The 21,326-nt window shown below is 42.6% G+C and overlaps 1 protein-coding gene across 1 annotated transcript; it reads left to right on the plus strand.

Annotated features, from left to right (window-relative positions):
* Positions 1–263: 263 nt before the first annotated feature.
* Positions 264–20,950, plus strand: COMMD8 (COMM domain containing 8). Its single transcript, XM_072124809.1, has 5 exons — positions 264–461; positions 5,759–5,914; positions 7,607–7,759; positions 17,115–17,270; positions 19,110–20,950. Exons 1-5 carry the CDS (start codon positions 396–398, stop codon positions 19,128–19,130), a joined length of 552 nt encoding a protein of 183 aa, XP_071980910.1. The 5' UTR covers positions 264–395; the 3' UTR covers positions 19,131–20,950.
* Positions 20,951–21,326: the final 376 nt, after the last annotated feature.

A 21,326-nucleotide genomic window follows, 5' to 3' on the forward strand; every position in this document is an offset into this window, starting at 1 on the left:
AGGAACATAAACCTGACTAATACTACATCTCAAAGAGTTGTGACACTTTGTTGGGTAATGGGGGGGGGGGAATCACATTTGGGCAGATGAATAAAAACTTTCTTTTGCTTATAGAAGCCAATCATAGCACGGCTTGCGTTTTCCAAGATGAGAATAGAAACTGAAAGCTGCGCTGTGATTGGTTTCTGTGGCTATGTAAACACGAGCAGCCACTGCGATTTGTCACTGAGCAGCCCAGCCGGTCTCTTTTATCCCTAGTGCGCATGCTCCGCTCTAAACAGCCGGCTTCTCACGTCATACACTCCCCCCAGTCACATGACTCCAGCAGACGCTTGCCTTTCATTGGCTGAAGGAGGTGAAGTTCCTAGTCATGTGACCGGAGCAGAGGTTTGGACATGGACGGCGCCGAGGAAGGTGGATTGGGGCTCATTGTGAAACTGCCCCTAGCTCAGTGCCTGCAGGTGAGCATACACCTAGGGAGGGATGTGTACTTAGGTACTTCCGGGATAAGCAGAGGGGCTGCTGGGACTTGTAGTTCCGTTTATATAGCTAGGTATATTAAAGGGTCGCTCCTACTCGTAGCATATAACTTCTAGATATCACATACAGCGCACACGAATAACCCGGACACTCAGTTACAAGTATGTCTGGCACAACTGGAACCACAAGTCTATGTGATATAACATCTGAATCTGCCTCATTGTCAGATCAGCCTCTTCTGGCACCGAAATACCCATAGAGAATAGATAACAAGTCAACTGCCTGTGATGTGGGCAACTGGGCATGGGCAGCTATAAGATAATGGGGCCTGGGATGTAGTAGCACAGCTCAGCCACTGCACAGAGAAGGGAGCTGTCATGTGGATACCTGCTGATCTGCATGTCTCTTATTAATGGTCTATACTAAAGGTCACAACTAGATGCACAACTGATTTTGGGGTCCATTTCACTTCGATATGTGGACGTTTTTTTAAAAAAAATATTTCAGAGAACATCATTTGTGTATAATCTCTGTCCTATGACATCACTTTGTGTATAATATCTGTCCTATGACATCACTTTGTGTATAATATCTGTTCTATGACATCACTTTGTGTATAATCTCTGTCCTATGACATCACTTTGTGTATAATCTCTGTCCTATGACATCACTGTGTGTATAATTTCTGTTCTATGACATCACTGTCTGTATTATCCCTGTCCTGTGACATCGCTGTGTGTATTATCCCTGTCCTGTGACATCACTGTGTGTATTATCCCTGTCCTGTGACATCGCTGTGTGTATTATCCCCGTACTGTGACGTCACTGTGTGTACTATCCCCGTGCTGTGACGTCACTGTGTGTACTATCCCCGTGCTGTGACGTCACTGTGTGTATTATCCCCGTGCTGTGACATCACTGTGTGTATTATCCCCGTGCTGTGACGTCACTGTGTGTACTATCCCCGTGCTGTGACGTCACTGTGTGTACTATCCCTGTGCTGTGACGTCACTGTGTGTGCTATCCCCGTGCTGTGACGTCACTGTGTGTACTATCCCCGTGCTGTGACGTTACTGTGTGTATTATCCCCGTACTGTGACGTCACTGTGTGTATTATACATGTACTGTGACGTCACTGTGTGTACTATCCCCGTGCTGTGACGTCACTGTGTGTATTATCCCCGTGCTGTGACGTCGCTGTGTGTACTATCCCCGTACTGTGACGTCGCTGTGTGTACTATCCCTGTGCTGTGACGTCGCTGTGTGTACTATCCCCGTGCTGTGACGTCGCTGTGTGTACTATCCCCGTGCTGTGACGTCACTGTGTGTACTATCCCCGTGCTGTGACGTCACTGTGTGTACTATCCCCGTGCTGTGACGTCACTGTGTGTACTATCCCCGTACTGTGACGTCACTGTGTGTACTATCCCCGTACTGTGACGTCACTGTGTGTATTATCCCCGTACTGTGACGTCACTGTGTGTACTATCCCCGTGCTGTGACGTCGCTGTGTGTACTATCCCCGTGCTGTGACGTCGCTGTGTGTACTATCCCCGTGCTGTGACGTCGCTGTGTGTACTATCCCCGTGCTGTGACATCGCTGTATGTACTATCCCTGTACTGTGACATCACTGTATTATCCCCGTACTGTGACATCACTGTGTGCAGAGATCGCAATAACGCCTCTACAAGCGTCTATGACGCATGCAGAGGCTGATTTACTCTCCAAAAAAACCACCAAGCGTATAAATACGCTTGGCAATTTAATTGTGTAAGCGCTGTCTGGCTCTCGGCATTAGTGATGTGCAGCTGCCACCTGCTAGTGTGTAAGGACAGAGCGGGCAGCGAAGCGCAGACACAGAGCAGTCACGTGCCCTGCACACTGACCACTACACTGCAGAGATGTATCTGCTCCTCCCCCGCAGAAGAGGAGCTCAGGCCACGCCCCCTCAGCACAGAGCACTCACTGTCTTCTCCAAGCTGCTCTGTGTCTGTGTGATATTGCATATATAGGGAGCAGTAGGGGAATCACATTACACTAAGGAGGGGCGGGGCATGGCACAGGCAGGAGGACAGGACATGTGACCATTACTGGGGTCTCTGCTCCTCCTCCCCTCCTGACCCGTCTCTCTAATTCTTTTATATACAGCTGCACATGCGCACTAGCAGACTTGGCAGAGTCTGAGAGAAAGAGTGGAGGAGCGTTTGATTCCAAAGGTGTTAGTTGTCATCTGGTGTGGTGGTCCAGTGCCTGGTGCGGTGGCCCTGTGTCCCCTGTGGGGGTCCTGTGCCTGGTGTGGTGGTCCAGTGCCTGGTGTGGTGGTCCTGTGTCCCCTGTGGTGGTCCAGTGCCTGGTGTGGTGGTCCTGTGTCCCCTGTGGGGGTCCTGTGCCTGCTGTGGTGTTCTCACAGGTTTCTGTAACTGACCTATTCCCAAGGAGTTCAATTGATGAATAGTGATTATTCTGAGCCTGACATAAGATGTATTCAGTACAGTACAGTACAAAATAGTTATAATTGATATTCCATGCATAGGTGGACTACATGGGACACAGGAGGTGACCGTGATCTTACAATGGTCACAAGAGCTTACAGTGTATGAGGGGGGGGGGCAAGAGGTGACAGTGCTTGTACAATGGTCACAAGAGCTTACAATCTATGAGAAGGAGGGGACACAGGAGGTGACAGTGCTTGTTCAATGGTTACAAGAGCTTACAATCTATGAGGAGGAGGGGACACAGGAGATGACAGTGCTTGTACAATGGTCACAGGAGCTTACAATCTATGAGGAGGAGGACACAGGAGATGACAGTCCTTGTACAATGGCCACAAGAGCTTACAATCTAGGACAGTGATGGCTAACCTATGGCACTGGTGCCAGAGGTGGCACTCAGAGCCCTTTCTGTGGGCACTCAGGCCATCACCAGAGATAACTGCAGGTATCTTCCTGAAGTCCCAGACAGCCCAGGACTTGCTGTGCACAGAGCTATTTTAAAGCGACAGCTCTACCTGGGACTATTTTCTGCTTTATTGGTGTCCTCAGGGGCTGGTATCAATGAAAACTGTGACAGAGAAGGGAGTATAAATCACAAATTTAATTTCTTTGTTGGCACTTTGCGATAAATAAGCGGGTCTTTGTTGTAGTTTGGGCACTCGGCCTCTAAAAGGTTCGCCATCACTGATCTAGGAGATGGCAAAGGGAGAATGGAGGTGACAATGCTTGTACAAAGGTCACAAGAGCTTACAATCTATGAGAAGGAGGAGGGGACACAGGAGGTGACAGTGCTTGTACAATGGTCCCCAGAGTTTACAATCTATAAGAAGGAGGGGACACAGGAGGTGACTGTCCGTTTACAATGGTCACAGGAGCTTACAATCTATGAGAAGGAGGGGACATAGTAGGTGACAGTCCTTATACAATGGTCACAAGAGCTTACAATCTATGAGGAAGAGATACAGGAGGTAACAGTCCTTATACAATGGTCACAAGAGCTTACAATCTATGAGGAAGAGACACAGAGGGTGACAGTGCTTGTACAATGATCCAGGCATTTCAAGTAAGGGATAATTAAATAAATGCCCCAAAGACCCCAATGTTTTCACATTGTATTGAAACTCTTTCTATTGAACAAAATCCTCCCTGAACCAAAACACTTGTGCTCAGTAAGTAGCAACTTTATTGCGGCCAAACACATCTTGCTAGTTAGTGAACGCAAGTGCGATGGTCAGAAGGCTTATGGTTTTGGGAAGGACTATTTACTTTAGTAAAAAATAAACAGTGTAAAAAAAAAAAGTGTTATGCCCTCAACACCCCAAAAAATAAATGAAATAAATTTAGAGGCGGCAGCCCCAGCCTTGCTCAGTGTGGGGAGGTAGGGGGTTTGGGGCTGGCTATTAACAATGTATACGACTAGGAGTTATGTATTTGTATTACTGAAAATTCCATACTCTTCCTCGGCTAAAAATACTCCTCAAAAATGGTGAGAGGAGTATTGTTACCCTTCTGGAAAAATGTTAGTGCGACCTCTGACTGTGTGTACTATCCCTGTGCTGTGACATCGCTGTGTGTATTATCCCCGTGCTGTGACGTCACTGTGTGTATTATCCCCGTGCTGTGACGTCACTGTGTGTATTATCCCCGTGCTGTGACGTCACTGTGTGTATTATCCCCGTGCTGTGACGTCACTGTGTGTATTATCCCCGTGCTGTGACGTCACTGTGTGTATTATCCCCGTGCTGTGACGTCACTGTGTGTACTATCCCCGTGCTGTGACGTCACTGTGTGTACTATCCCCGTGCTGTGACGTCACTGTGTGTACTATCCCCGTGCTGTGACGTCACTGTGTGTACTATCCCCGTGCTGTGACGTCACTGTGTGTACTATCCCCGTGCTGTGACGTCACTGTGTGTACTATCCCCGTGCTGTGACGTCACTGTGTGTATTATCCCCGTGCTGTGACGTCACTGTGTGTATTATCCCTGTACTGTGACGTCACTGTGTGTATTATCCCTGCGCTGTGACGTCACTGTGTGTATTATCCCCGTGCTGTGACGTCACTGTGTGTACTATCCCCGTGCTGTGACGTCACTGTGTGTACTATCCCCGTGCTGTGACGTCACTGTGTGTACTATCCCTGTGCTGTGACATCGCTGTGTGTACTATCCCTGTGCTGTGACATCGCTGTGTGTATTATCCCTGTGCTGTGACATCGCTGTGTGTACTATCCCTGTGCTGTGACATCGCTGTGTGTATCATCCCTGTGCTGTGACATCACTGTGTGTATTATCCCTGTGCTGTGACATCGCTGTGTGTATCATCCCTGTACTGTGACATCGCTGTGTGTATCATCCCTGTACTGTGACATCACTGTGTGTACTATCCCTGTGCTGTGACATCACTGTGTGTACTATCCCTGTGCTGTGACATCACTGTGTGTATTATCCCTGTGCTGTGACATCACTGTGTGTATTATCCCTGTGCTGTGACATCGCTGTATCATCCCTGTACTGTGACATCACTGTGTGTACTATCCCTGTGCTGTGACATCACTGTGTGTATTATCCCTGTGCTGTGACGTCACTGTGTGTACTATCCCTGTGCTGTGACATCACTGTGTGTATTATCCCTGTGCTGTGACATCACTGTGTGTATTATCCCTGTGCTGTGACGTCACTGTGTGTACTATCCCTGTGCTGTGACATCACTGTGTGTATTATCCCTGTGCTGTGACATCACTGTGTATTATCCCTCCATATTTTTGATGCTTTTCCTCTTTCAGTTTCTTCACAAAGTTATTGATGGAGTTTGTGGCCGGGCTCTGCCTCGATTTCAGGACTATGGCAGCGTCTGGAATTTAAAGGAATGGCTCGAGGTCTTGGAGGCCACCACCACTTTTATTAAAACTGCTGTTGGAAAAGATAAATCTTCAGAGGAGGTAAATAAACCCTCCCCCCATTTTAGTTCTGTGTATTGTATCTGTATTGTAGTATTGTAGTACAGCTTACATGAAGTATTGTAAGCTGTATTCAGTTGGCAGACAAAGTGTATATTTAGTTTTACTGGTCTGTAATACCTTAAAGGGGTATTCCGGGAATATGAACGTCTGACACAAAAACCCATGATGATATAAATAAATGAATACAACAATACTCAATGTCATTAGTCACAAAACGGAGCTTAAATAGTTTGATTTTATGATTTACTAAATTTATGGCCTCTATAAAGTAGTTGGAGTTATCACTAAGATGGCCGCCACTGGAAACTACAAGTTCCATGATCCTTTAGTTCTCAATAACTCCTCCTTCCTCTTATGCTCTGCTCCCAGTGATGATATAACAGGTTTTCTTGCTCTGTTACCATAGTAATGATGTGTAACTGCCATCACCACAACACTGACCATACTGGATGCACTGCAACCAACCGACTACAGCCTAACATAGTGGTGGTCACATGACCCTGCCCAGACAGGTGCAGGACATGTGATGTGGACATGTGACCAGCGGCCATCTTCTGTTCTGCAACGGACCGCGCGGAGGAAATTGACGGACTGATTAAAGGGCCAGGAGCATTTTAATTCTCCATTACAGTCTATGTCATCAGCATTTTCTGCTAAGGGGAGCAAAATTTTAAATAACAACTAATTACACATTAGCTTATATCTTGAGTGCCCACTTGTATATGAATTATGCTTATTCCTGGAATACCCCTTTAATGAATGTCCTCAAATCTTAATCCCCTAGGGATGCTTTTTCTCCTATCACTGTATTGGGTGCTCAGTACAGGCGGTCCCCTACTTAAGGACACCCGACTTACAGACGACCCCTAGTTAAAGACACACCCCTCTGTCCACTGTGACCTCTGGTGAAGCTCTCTGGAAGCCTTACTATAGTCCCAGATTGCAATAATCAGCTGTAAGATGTCTGTAATGAAGCTTTATTGATCATCCTTTGTCCCATTACAGCAACAAATTTGGAAATTTCAATTGTCAGTGGGGCAAAAAAATGTTTTGTCTTGATCTACAATGAGAAAATATACAGTTTAGATTTACATACAAATTCAACTTAAGAACAAACCTATGGAACCTATCTTGAATATAACCCGGGGACTGCCTGTATATGAATCGGCTCTGTGGGCGTGTACGAGCTAAGCTGTCACATGTCATCAAAATTTACATATATACCTGTAAGAGCCACTAGTAAGATTAACATTATACTATTTAGGGGGGAAAGGTTGGTCAGGAGCTGCATGCTCCACCACACATACAGAATAATAACCCCTGCTGTGCAAAAACTAACTAAACAAACAATATATTAAGCACAACTACACAAAAACCTTCTGAAAAATGTAATTCAGCCAGAAAAAGAAGAGTGTGCAATGCAGTAATGGGAATATTTGGGCTGGGCTGGGCTGGAGCGTCCCTTTAAAAATAAGTCTAACAGTAGGAGAAACCAATTCCTATAGTAAAAAGCGCACATTACATAAGAGTATAAATCTGCAATTATTGGGTATTTATACAGCAAATATTCGGTAGTTCTCCATGGCAGGTATCGTTCCCTGTATATAAATAACCCCTATGGAGGAGTCTGTATTACAACTACATATGTGTATTTTCTTCTTGTATTTCAAGATGTCTAATGAACTAAGTGAATTAAATCCAGAATATCAGGAAACGATCATGAAGTGCATAAAAAGTAGAAAACCTGAGATTAAAGAGGCCTTAGTGGAGAAGGTGTGCGCCATGTCTTCTGCCTACTTACAAGATTTCGACTGGCAGCTTAAGGTATGTGATTCTTCTTGACGTCTTACAGACGGGGTAAGTTGTTGTAAGTATCTATTGCAGCTTTTTTAATTCTTGGGGGGGGGGGGGGGGGGTCTACAAAACCCCATGTCAGGGCTCTGCCATATGTATAGGGTCTTACTGCTGGGAGCTCCACAATCATGAGAACAGACCCCCAGTGATCTGGAGACTGAGGGTCCTGTTCTCACTATTGGGTGGAGCAGCAGGTCAGACATATGCCCTGCTGCTCCATTCAGTACTATGGAAATTGATGAGCACAGCATTAGGGTATCTCCAGCACTCATGCATCCATAACTGGTGGAAAACTCAAGCAGTGCACCACATCCCTGGAGATGTGGAAGAGAAGGAGCAATTTCCTATCCAGACCAGAGATTCCAGATTAGCTGTATAGGGTGGCACATTTATATGGATATACCTAAATAAAATGTGAATGGTTGGTGATATCAACTTGCTGTATGTGGCACATTAGTCTATGGGAGGGGGCAAACTTTTCAAGATGGGTGTTGACCATGGCTGCCATTTTGAAGTTGGACAATTTGGATCCAACTTTTTTTTTTTTTTTGCAATGGGAAGATGGTCATGTAACACATCAAACTTATTGAGAATTTCACAAGAAATCATTGGTGTGCTTGATTTCAATGTAACTTTATTCTTTCATGAGTTATAACAAATTGGACTTCCTAGTGGCATAATTTATTATTCCATTCCATGCGTTCTTTTTCTCTTTGTTTATGCCACTTTTTGCAGTTTGAGACTTTTTTTAGGTGCAGAAGCAAGCAGCGTAGCAAAGTTAGCTGCCTCCAGGATGTAATGCATTGGCCGGATTTATCTTTGTAGAGGTTTGTTCAACTTGTGCGACATTTGGGCTCTCGTCACATGTATCGCAAAGGGGAAAAAACTAAGATACATTGCAATGATTGAGTAGGCCAACTTCAGGAAACTTGAAGTCTTGGCAGCCGAAAAACAATACATGCGCCCCCATGTCTTGTATCAGGAAGAATTTCAATTGAAAAAAACTATTTGTGCCCTTTTCTTGTGGGTAGTGTTTTACAGCTTTCACTGTGCTACCTAGATGACCCTTCTTATGTATTCTTTGAGTTGGTACAATCACTCAGATACCAAAATTGTTAAAGAAAATTTGCCATATTCTCTCTACTAACCTTTTCATAGGGGGTATGGACCTGTGTAGGGTGTCATTTTTTTACTGTACGAGCAGACATTTTTTTTTACTATTTTGGGATCATTTTTTATTAAAATTTTTGCTTTGTTACAATACAGGGTTTACCTCCGGGAATGATCATTTTATATATTGATAGAGTGGGCATTTTGGGATGCTATGATACCTAATATATTTTATTTTTATTTGCATTCTAGGTAAAAGGTGTGATTTTTTTATTTTTTTTTTTAAACTCGTTTATTGAATAATAAAAACAAGTAGTCATACGTAGACATTATTCTCAGTGCAGTATCATCCTTATTGAAGGCACCATGTTGGTGTGAAATGATATAATGGCATAGGTAGCACTGATATGTGCAAATTCAATAAATACAACCATATAAAATATACAAGAACAACCAAACACATGTAATGGCATACACTCAATTAACATATGGCTTCGCGATAAGTCAGAGCATAGGAGGAGCAGTCGGGGAACAACATGCAAGAATGTAAACATAGCATTAGTTCAATAGTTCAAAATGTATGAAGCTTGCTCCTCAATCAAGGGCAAGCTAAAGCCTCAAGCGAGGAGGACATAGCAGAGGTAGAATACATAGTGAGGGGTGAGTCACACCATTTCCCCCATACCTTAGTGAATTTTTCAGGGCGATTCCTATGCAAGAATACTATTTTCTCATATGGAATTATGTTATTGACCAATGCTTTCCAACGAGAGCATCTGGGTGGACGAGGGTCCATCCAACGGAGCGCCACTGCCTTACGGGCCATAAACAATGCCTCTCGAAGGAAAATTCTAGTGTGATAGGGCCATTGCTCTTCGTCTAGGAGCCCAAATAAACATATTGTCGGGGAAATGTCAATCGGTGTCTCGACTATATCTATCAAGGTGTCAATTATCTCCTTCCAAAAGGTCTGTAGAAATGGGCATGCCCAAATCATGTGCCAAAAGTTGGCAGGTGAATGGTTAAGGTGTGATTTTTTTAATTTTATTTATCTTACCCTTCTTTGACACCTTATCCCCCCATATGTTTTCCATGTCAATGCCCAGGACATTTTCCTGTTATTTGTTATCAACGGCTTCTACAAGCTATAACTTTTCTGTTCTATTCACTGTAGCTGTACGGGGTCTTGTTTTTTTGTGGCGAAATGTCGTTTTTAAGGAAACCTACCATGAACAATCTACCGTCAGAAGTAGATCTGATGGTAGATTCCTCCTGTCCCTACACTAATCTGTAGTATAATAATCCTGGAACCTAACCTAACTTGTTAAACAGTTTATTTTAGTAATATGTAAACTAACTGCAGTAGCCTCTGTTAGTTTATTTTAGTAATATGTAAATTAGCTGCAGTAATAATTTACATATTACTTAAATAAAGTTTTTAACAAGTTAGGTTAGGTTCCAGGATTATTTCATTACAGATTAGGGCAGAGACAGGAAGGAGGAATCTACCAATAGTTCTACTCCTCATGGTAGGTTTCCTTTAATAGCACAATAGTGGATTTCATATATCCTACTGGTATATCACATCACGGGTCGGCTGAGGGTGCATGGAGAGGGCTCACGGTATGAGCCCTCTCCATAGCCAGTAAGTCTTTGCTGCATATTGCAGAAAACACTTACCGTTAACACTGATTGCAGGTGTTATCCTGTACATCTTCATCGCGGAGCGGGGAGGTCTTCCGAAGGTCCGAGGCTGTCTCATTGTAACCTTTTCATTACAATGTGCGATTCGCGTTGAAGGCTCAGTCTTCGCGAGCCGAAACGCGCGTCGGGGAGGCGGCCTTCCCGGGTGGTGGAGTGAATTCACGCACAATAGGTAGGAACTGGCAGCCCGACTTAAGGGTTCCTGGTACGTTAGACCCATACCCCAGGGGCCATCTGTCCGCTATGTACACTTGTACGGATATAGGACAGTCTTTATAGGAATTATTCCTTTTGGCCACCAGCTCACCATACTTTATATAAAGAAATATTAGCTCCACCTTGCCCAGTGCTAGGCCGCCTTGTTTTTGTCTCTGTGCTCCACCACTCTATATTGTACTGTACCCTGTGGACATCCTCCACAGTGTGGCCACACTTTTTGTCTTCATGGTTTATTAACGTTATCATGTTTTGTAGTATCAATAAAGGTATTCTGATATTTTAGTTGCAATTGCATTAGTGTCCTTTTTTCCCTTCTTCATTGGAGGGTAACCTTGGTTTCTATTTGAGCATTCATTGTGGCACTATTCAGGTGCGGTATTGTGAAGCAGGGGGCCCAATTACGATAGCAACACAGGACATATATACTATATGTAGTTGACTGTCAACGGCCTCCCCTAAGAACCTGATCCTACTTGTAAGATTGCATTTACGTTGCGGTAAATTATACTTTTAAGAAACACTGCCTTGATTTCTCATCTTATGGACTTACTACAAGATGTGTTGTGGCACCCCAGAAAGAAAAATGTAATGGTAGATTATTGGCCTTTTTGCCCCTTTCAACCACTGTGACCTCGAACAGACATCTGTCATGTGAAAGAAAGTCAAATATATGGAAAATCTGGGATTGGAATTTTTTGTGCAAAAACAAGTGTCTATGTAGTTGTGAGAGAGGTGACGGTGATTACCTTGTACATTATGAACCTCAAGCTTGAAGTATTTTAATTTGCAGCGTTTTTTCACTCCGTGTGCCCGGGTCACTGGCAGCACGACCTCCTGGTAATGAGGCACCGAGTCTCAGGAGAATACATTGTTTTTATCCTTTATTGTTACACACTTGGAGAAATGAATTGTAAATGTAATATAGCTGCCGTTCTGGGATTTTTTTCGACTTGCACTAGTTGCGATTTGCACCTTTGGATTCAGCAAATTGGTTTGGAACAAATGGAACATAGAAAAATGATGAATTTTAAGTGAATTTCTGACCTGAAATAGCTCCGGCAGAAATAACAGAGAGCTTCATGTTGTTCTGAGCCCATCTGCCGCCTGATATCGATTTATCTCCCTGATTGAATTGTAGTGGTGGTCTGGATGTAAGAGTGAGTATGTGAGAACATTCCCCTCATTAGGGAGCGCTGCTTAAGAGTCTTGCTGATTTCATACATTTATTCATTGATTTGTCAGTGAAATGGAGACTGAATGGAGCACTCACTTCATCCTTCTTTCCTACCGTAATTAAATGGATCCTGCAATGATGGAAGTGAAACACCGCGCCAAATTATCAGCACATGACGGGAGTAAAATGTGTAGCCCGTCAATAGTATGAATATTGTATTTGGTGTTGTGTCCTGCAATGGCGCCAAGAAGAGGCCGGTGATGATCATTGTGTCACTTCATAAAGCTGTGAGGGGGAGATTTATCAGAAGTGTCTGAGAGCAAAACTGTTCTAGTTACCCACAGCAACCAATCAGATCCTATCTTTCATTTTCTCACAGCTGTTTATAAAATGAAAGCTGAGCTGTGATTGTTTGCCATAAACAGCTAAAACGTTTTTTTTCTCTGACACTTTGGATAAATCTCCTCCAAATTTTGGACCAGATATGGAGTTTCTGTCCCTGTGTGACATAATACTGTCTTCTGGGAGTTATGATAAAATAAAAGGTCTGCATTTTTTTTCCATAAAGGGGTTTTCCCATAAAAAAATATCTATTGATGTTTACGCAATAAAGATAATTTTTAACCCTTTACTTTGCTATTTCAGTTCGGACCCAAAATGGCATACTTGTGATGGTCATTGTAAGATTCCAGAGTGTGGAAGGCCCCTAGCTGATCAGACACTTCATGATCCCTCTGTGCTATGAGATGCTGTGTGCTGACAATGTGCTTAGACTTTCAGGGTCCAGGGTTTATCTACACTTACCGGCCACTTTATTAGGTACACCATGCTAGTAACGGGTTGGACCCCCTTTTGCCTTCAGAACTGCCTCAATTCTTCGTGGCATAGATTCAACAAGGTGCTGGAAGCATTCCTCAGAGATTTTGGTCCATATTGACATGATGGCATCACACAGTTGCCGCAGATTTGTCGGCTGCACATCCATGATGCGAATCTCCCGTTCCACCACATCCCAAAGATGCTCTATTGGATTGAGACCTGGTGACTGTGGAGGCCATTTGAGTACAGTGAACTCATTGTCATGTTTAAGAAACCAGTCTGAGATGATTCCAGCTTTATGACATGGCGCATTATCCTGCTGAAAGTAGCCATCAGATGTTGGGTACATTGTGGACATAAAGGGATGGACATGGTCAGCAACAATACTCAGGTAGGCTGTGGCGTTGCAACGATGCTCAATTGGTACCAAGGGGCCCAAAGAGTGCCAAGAAAATATTCCCCATACCATGACACCACCACCACCAGCCTGAACCGTTGATACAAGGCAGGATGGATCCATGCTTTCATGTTGTTGACGCCAAATTCTGACCCTACCATCAGAATGTCGCAGCAGAAATCGAGACCAGGCAACGTTTTTCCAATATTCTACTGTCCAATTTCGATGAGCTTGTGCAAATTGTAGCCTCAGTTTCCTGTTCTTAGCTGAAAGGAGTGGCACCCGGTGTGGTCTTCTGCTGCTGTAGCCCATCTGCCTCAAAGTTCGACGTACTGTGCGTTCAGAGATGCTCTTCTGCCTACCTTGGTTGTAACGGGTGGGGATTTGAGTCACTGTTGCCTTTTTATCAGCTCGAACCAGTCTGCCCATTCTCCTCTGGCATCAACAAGGCATTTCCGCCCACAGAACTGCCGCTCACTGGATGTTTTTTCTTTTTCGGACCATTCTCTGTAAACCCTAGAGATGGTTGTGCGTGAAAATCCCAGTAGATCAGCAGTTTTTGAAATACTCAGACCAGCCCTTCTGGCACCAACAACCATACCACGTTCAGAGGCACTCAAATCACCTTTCTCCCCCATACTGATGCTTGGTTTGAACTGCAGGAGATTGTCTTCACCATGTCTACATGCCTAAATGCACGCCATGTGATTGGCTGATTAGAAATTAAGTGTTAACGAGCAGTTGGACAGGTGTACCTAATAAAGTGGCCGGTGAGTGTACACTTTTATTTGGCTTCTGAACATTCTTCTAATATATGACACATAGGAAAAGAGAGATTAAGACAGATCAGAGCCATGAGATGGATATAAGACACAATGACGCTCTGCTCTGCTGCCTCACCTATAAAACACACAGTCGGTGCTGCTATCCCCCTGCCCTCAGATCCAGATCTTTCTTGTCTGTAGTGTTGCTGCTGTCTCCTCTGCAGACTGCTGCTGGACAGGAAGTGCCTCTGACTGTAGTGCTCTCTGCCTCCTGTCCCTCCCCCTGCTCCTGCAATACAAGAGAAGCTCAAGTGATCTGGCCTAACATAGTCAAGAGTTTATGGTTGTATCCAGGGACAACCAAAATGTAAATACCAGGACTGATAGAGGCAGGTTGGAATTATATCTGTGAAATGCTGTATTCTTCTGAATAACGGTGAATAGGAAATATGTTATTTTGTTATCCTGAGTGTATTAACCCCTTCCCGCCGCAGCCCTTTTTCATTTTCATTTTTCACTCCCCACCTTCAAAAATCTATAACTTTTTTATGTTTCCATGTACAGATGTGTGTTATGGCTTATTTTCGGCATAACAAATTACACCCCAAAATGGTGGTATTTAATATTCCATGCCGTGTACTGAGAAGCGGGGAAAAAAATTCCAATGCAGGCAAATTGGTAAAAAAACGCATTCACGCTGTATTCTTGTAGGCTTGGATTTTACGGATTTCACTTTATGCCCCAAATGACATGTCTACTTTTATTCTTTGGGTCGGTACGATTACAGGGGTATAGGTTTTATAATGTTTTCATACATTTTACAAAAATTAAATCCTCTTGTACAAAAAAATTGGGGGAGATTTTTTGTATGGAGCTTTGGGAGGGGTCGTTTTTTGTGGCTTTTGATGATGTTTACAATGTTATCATTTTTAGGACTGTACGACCTACTATCACTTATTATATAAAACTTTTATTTTTTTTAATTGGCAAAAAAATGGCATTTTCGACTGAGCGCGATTTTCCATTACAGGGTTAAACGCAGTGAAAAAACGTTATTATATTTTGATCAGGCATTTTTAGGACTTGTCGATACCTAATGTGTTTGATTTTTACTGTTTATTTAAGTTGTTTAATTACTGTGATTTGAGTTTTTAGGTTTTTTATTCTAATTTTTTTTTTAACTTTTTTTTTTAATTTTTACTTTTTTTCAGACTCCCTAGGATCGTACAGACAACCTAGGGTTATAGTACCCTATCTATACTGCCATACTACAGTATGGCAGTATATGGGGATTTTACTCCTCATTCATTACAATGTGCTGCACATTGTAATGAATAAGTTAACCCGAAGCAGCCTTGGGTCTTCGGAAGACCCGAGGCTGCCATGGCGATGGATCTCCGCTCCCCGATGACGTCACGGGGAGCGACAATCCTTGGAAAGATGCCGGCGCCCATGCGCCGCCATGTTTTTGGTGCTGCTGGCGGCGATCAGCGGGAAAACACCCGCAATATGCAGCAAAGACCTACCGGCTATGGAGAGGGCTCAGCCCTTGAGCCCTCTCCATGCACCCGCACCTGGCATGTGACGTAGTATTACGTCACATGTCGGTAAGGGATTAAAGAATCTTGTCTTCATGGGAATACCCCTTTAAATTTTATAAAAACTTTCCAAAGCGATCTAATCGTTTACAATAAAGAGTTCACCATATTACATGTTCAAATACCTAGAGTACACCTTTTTTGCACAACTTATTTGGTTCATTCATCATGTCAAGTTCTTGCCTTGTTCACACAACTTCTCTAATAACTAATAAAGTCCTAGAGTGAGCCCAGAAGCAATCAGACAAAGACAACGTATGGTATAATATCCCAATCTCTGTGAAGTGAAGCCGTGAAAGGTTAGGCAGATGTGGGCAACTTTATTCACGTCACAAAGGATTATACAGAACTTTCAGTGGGCTGGACCTGGGCTTGGCTAGCCAAAGATAAGAAGTAATGTCCTCCTTGTTGTGGGCTATATTGTAAATCAGCCAAAGCCCTCATTCTTTTCATTGCACAGGACCTGTCTGTTATCACACTGTTATCAATCTTCATCCACAGCATATGAAAATAAAAACACATAACAATACTTCACAATCAGATACTTCAGCTAAATGAATCTGCTTTGGAAGACTGATAAACTGCCCCTGGTAAAGAATATTCCATCCATAAACAAGGGGATGTTTTAAAAAGGTTTTCCAGGATTTTTTTTTTTTTTTTTGTCTTTGGAATAAAAGAATACTTTCCACTCAAAGTCCCAGGTTCCTGCATTGCTCCAGAACTTCTAGAAGTCCAGTTAGAAGTTCCTGGGGGGGAAGTTTTATGATTGGACTCTCTGGACCAGAGGACAACACAAGAAGTCAAGTTCCTTGGCTGAATTTTGTCCCTTCACCTGGAACTTCCTTCTGCTAGCAGTTCTGCAAACTGAGGGTGCCATTGCGATGCAGGAAGCGGGAGCCAAAAAAGTACAAGCATGCCTTTTTTTATTTTTTTTTTTCCCCACCCTGGCCCCGGTGAGCTTTTTATTTTAAAGGAAAGCCTCTTTGAGACATTCCCTTGTTTATAGATGAAATAGTTGTGAAAGAGGCAGTACGAAAACCAGAATTACCCGAGTGATGGGGGAGCTGGAGAAGGGGTAAGGTCCCATTCACACGGTTGTATTTGTGGCTGATCATGGTCACAATAGAAGTATGTGTCACCCGCTCACGATGCATTGAGCACATAGTGTCTCGCCTCACTGCAAAATATAGGGCATGTCCTATATTTGGGCCGTTTTGTGTTGGGGCTGCTCAGCTTTCAATGAAGAGTGGAGGAGTGAGTAGCGTTCACTCCCCCCTCCCTTCTCCACACAGGCACTTTGCTTGCCTTAAAAAGCGGGCACAAGGTATTTTAACAATACTTTAGGTGTATATAACATGTACATATTTAATAGAAACTTTTAGTTCTGAGTAAAAGTTCTCATTTAAGGGTCTGTCTTACTATGAGTTCGCCGTGAAGGGAAATACGTAGTTTCCCTTTTCTTTGCCTAAAGCCTGAAGACATGACTCATATTATTATAGATGTGCTCTTATCTGGCTGTTTTTCTGCTTTCTCCCTCCAGCTCGCTATGTCCAGCGATAAGCTCTCTACATTGCAAATGCCACTCGTGAATCTCGACCTGGATATTGTAGAAAATGGAGCAATCGCTCCTGTCTCCATTGAGATGAATAAAGACGAGTTGCAGAATCTTATCAATTCTCTGGAGGCAGCTAACAAGGTATGTGCTGGCCTTTTATCTGTCCTATTATCCCGGATCACCTTCCTTCCCCCAGAATATCTGAACGCTTCCAGATGACATCTACGTGATTTATATGGACCGGGTTTCCTGGAAGTGCAACTTTATACAAATGTAATGCTGGAAATCAGACGTGATAGATGGAGCGCGGCAATAAAGCGCAGGATTTCTCCGCTTGGCTTATATTGACGCCAAAGAATATCTCCATTGTTAATTGATTACTTTTTCATAATATTGAATATTTTCCATAAGGAAAACAAAACCCCATACAGAACTATATACAGGCGGTCCCCTACTTAAGGACACCCGACTTACAGACAACCCATAGTTACAGACAGACCCCTCTGCCCACTGTGACCTCTGGTGAAGCTCTCTGGATGCTTTAAAATAGTCCCAGATTGCAATAATCAGCTTAAAATTGTCTGCAATGAAGCTTTATTGATAATTCTTGGTCCTATTACAGCAAAAAAATTTGAAACTCCAATTGTCACTGGGGCAAAAAAAAAAAATTGTCGGAAACTACAATGATAAAATATACAGTTTCGACTTACATACAAATTCAGCTTAAGAACAAACCTACAGTCCCTATCTTGTATGTAACCCGGGGACTGCCTGTATTTCATCTCTACAATGTCCTGGGCAGTAAAACATGTATCTATATAATATATTAATCCAAGAATTAGGAATATTATCTTGTGTTTAGAGAAATGGGGAAAATATGTCATGGAATTTCGGTTTACATCTTGTCCCCCAGCTTCTGCATAAGAGAAAAAAAAAGCAATAAAAAAATTGTGTACAGGATTTTTTTGTTAGTTTCGCTACACAAATTACAAATCACTTGGATTCCGTTTTTGACCCCTTTACTGTCTTTCTGCACAGTGCCACCCTGGCCTCCTGGCTGTGCATGGAACTGCAGCACAACTAGTCAGACCATAGTTCTGCATCTGCAATGCGGCTCCATAATACTTGGCAAAATGTTTTATAATCATAAAGTGATGGTATATCCAAGCCATATGTGAATATATTATGACATGTCTGCATTTTAAATGGAAACAAACTGAATATTGACAAGGAATATACTGACATATTCTCCATTTACTTTAAAGGAAATTTACCATCAAAATCCATCATGATAAAGCAGGGACATTACCAATAGAACCAGGCACTGGGACTGTGGTAATCTTCTTATATTTGTTATCCACGGCCACCTTCCTTCTAAAAAACATCTTTTATAGTTCTGATAATGATCCTTAAGGGCTCTGGTGGGTGTTTTCCAAGCCACTCAGTGCTGTAGCTTCACAGGCTGTTACACAGGCGCAGGTAGGAGGGAGAGAGCAGGAGATTGGGTGAGACATGTTCTGCTCATTGTAATAATGTGCATTGCAGCAATGGGGACTCTTGTAATGCCCCTATTTTAGAAGGAAGGAGGCCATTGATAACAAATACAAGAAGATTATAGCAGTCATGATGCCTGGAGTGTTTATCATGGCTTATCATGATGGATTTTGATGGTAGATTTTCTGGCTTTGATAAAGCAAAGTAAGAATGCTATAACAAAATACAAAGTAAATGAATGAAAAGGAATCTAAATCAATATCTATACAGCTCATAATATATATAATATTACGTTTGTGCACAGTCGTTGGAGAAACTCTGCAGTGTGGTTGTTCTCAACATCTTGGAGAATCAACCACAGATCGTTAATAGGTCAAGGGTTGTTCCTTCTTCATGCAGATCAATGCATTTAGTTTTTTTTAAAAGATTTTTTTTTTTAACAAAACGTTTTATTCAAATGTAAAAGACTTTTCTTCTTGTTGACAGGTCGTCCTTCAACTGAAATGATGAAGAATTGCAGGAATCACTTTTGTATTATCTGTATGACTGCAGCCTTGAGTAATTGTGGTAGGCAAAGAGCTGGACAACATCTCCACAGTATCATTACCAGATCGTCTTCATAAATCACATTTCCATAAATGTCCTATGCCTGTTGCCCTGAATTTTCTTTTAAGGGGAAACTACAATCATAATTCGGGGCACTTACTCATAGATCCAGGCACTGTGACTGTGGTAATCTTCTTATATATGTTATCCATGGCCTCCTGCCTTCTAAAATCAACTGTCATAATTATGCTAATGAGCGTGATTGCCTAGTTTCTCTGTGATCCCGCTTTATGGACTGTTACACTGTCTCACCCCTGCAGGAAGTGGTCACTGCACAAGTATTGAAGAAGCTGGGGGAGGATGAGACGGTGTACTAGCCTGTAAAGACAGATCGCAGAGGGGGAAGGGTAGCCCCTCAGGCTCATTAGCATAATTTTAAAGCTGATTCAACTGAGGCCATGGATAACAAATATAAGATTATTACCACTGTCACAGTGCCGGGATCTTGAGTAAGTGTCCCTGGTTCATCATGCTTTATTTCCTTTAAAGGGGTTGTCCTCTTTCAACAAATAATTGATGTTGTTTGTGTAATGTAACGTTCTACAATTTTCTGATAGACTTTCTGCCTAACTGCAAGCAGAGAACTGGAAAATAATGCAGAAAGTATGTTGGAAAATTGTATACATTTTCATTACACAAACAATATCAATTAGTTGCTGAAATGGATGACCCCTTTTAAGGAATAGTTGACATAGGATGTTGTTATTGCAACAGTGTACATAGCAGGGTTTTTTTGTTTTTGTTTTGTTTGTTTTTTTAGGAGTTCCTTGAAAAAGCAATTTATAGAAATTTCCCAGTAAGAACACTTATTTCCTGTCCATCGGAATTGGGATTTGGGGGGTTTGACCACCAGGTCTATCTAACTCCTTTTCTGTGGATAAGGAATAGGTGGTGTTGGTGGCAAAACCACCTTAACATTTGTTTATATATGAAAAATAGTATTTGTATGTCAAATATCCCATTAAAAATATGGAAAAATACTGAGCGGTTATATTTTACCATTATTTCTGTTTGAAAATAAAATTTGATTGCAGGGACTACGATGGCAGCCACAGGGCAGGTATAAATAGCACTTTTTTTGCCACATTGTAATCTCATTGCGTCCCCCTTCCCTTCTGATTCATGAGAACTGACCCATAAATTGGGGGAACAGGGGTCAAGTTCTTACTAACGGATGGAGCAGTAGGTGGAGCTTGTGTACCGCCGCTCCATTCAGTATGGGAGTGTCAGATATTGCTGCACACAGCGCTTGGGTATATCCACTACTCTCATTCATTGTTTAGGTGAGTGCCGGAGATGGCAGAGCTGCTAGATTCCCAGTAATGTTCATATAGACCCCGAAGAGAAAGGAAAAGGGTGTTAATGGACACCCTCAACTTACCATTGGTAAGTGAGGTTACAAACATAGATAGTATGTGATTTTTACTTTTCACCATTCCCTTCCTCCTCTGCCTGAGAATACAATCCTGTGACAAGATGTTATTCAAGTATTTTATTATAATGTCACAATTTACTAAACCCACAAAATAGACGGCTGTTACCTGCAGCTGTTATACGCAGACATTTAAAATGCCACCAGGGTTACCACAATGGAAAATTGTGTTCAGTCTTTGTGTTGCGTCTAATAGCATTCCAATTATAAATGTGTCAGAACTATTAAATTGAATGATTAAATGGCTAAGTGCAAAGCATATGTTCAATAAATGTTAAATTAACTCAAATGTCATTGCGTGTAAAATGCCTATCAAACTGGGAAAAGTATTCATCGGGATATTAGTCATTAGCACTGTCAAAGCATGTCTCCGCTGCCATTGCTTTTTCTTCCTTTTACAAGGTTTTTCGGAGGAAAAGTACACCCCTACCTCATCATACAGCCCCAAGCATGGTAAAAAGGTATTATTTTGACCAGTAAAATTGTTAATTATAGGATAGGGAGTGTAGTTTGAGCTTACCATGGGGTGTGAGTCGTGTAGGTTGCGTTATTAAAAAATTCCAAATTTCCATATGTTAAACTATGGTTAAATCAGGACGGCAGGGGGCATGTACTATAGTAAAACACTTTCTACTTCCTGTGTGTCACCTGACTCTACAGGAAGC

The sequence above is a fragment of the Engystomops pustulosus genome, chromosome 1 (genome assembly GCF_040894005.1).
Source record: "Engystomops pustulosus chromosome 1, aEngPut4.maternal, whole genome shotgun sequence".
Classification (NCBI taxonomy): domain Eukaryota; kingdom Metazoa; phylum Chordata; class Amphibia; order Anura; family Leptodactylidae; genus Engystomops; species Engystomops pustulosus.

Excerpts from the sequence above, each read along its gene's own strand:
- COMMD8 (XM_072124809.1), top strand. The coding sequence starts at position 396 with ATGGACGGCGCCGAGGAAGGTGGATTGGGGCTCATTGTGAAACTGCCC. Across the intron at positions 462-5,758 it reads CCCTAGCTCAGTGCCTGCAG|TTTCTTCACAAAGTTATTGA; the intron begins GTGAGCATACAC and ends TTCCTCTTTCAG. Across the intron at positions 7,760-17,114 it reads ATTTCGACTGGCAGCTTAAG|CTCGCTATGTCCAGCGATAA; the intron begins GTATGTGATTCT and ends TTCTCCCTCCAG.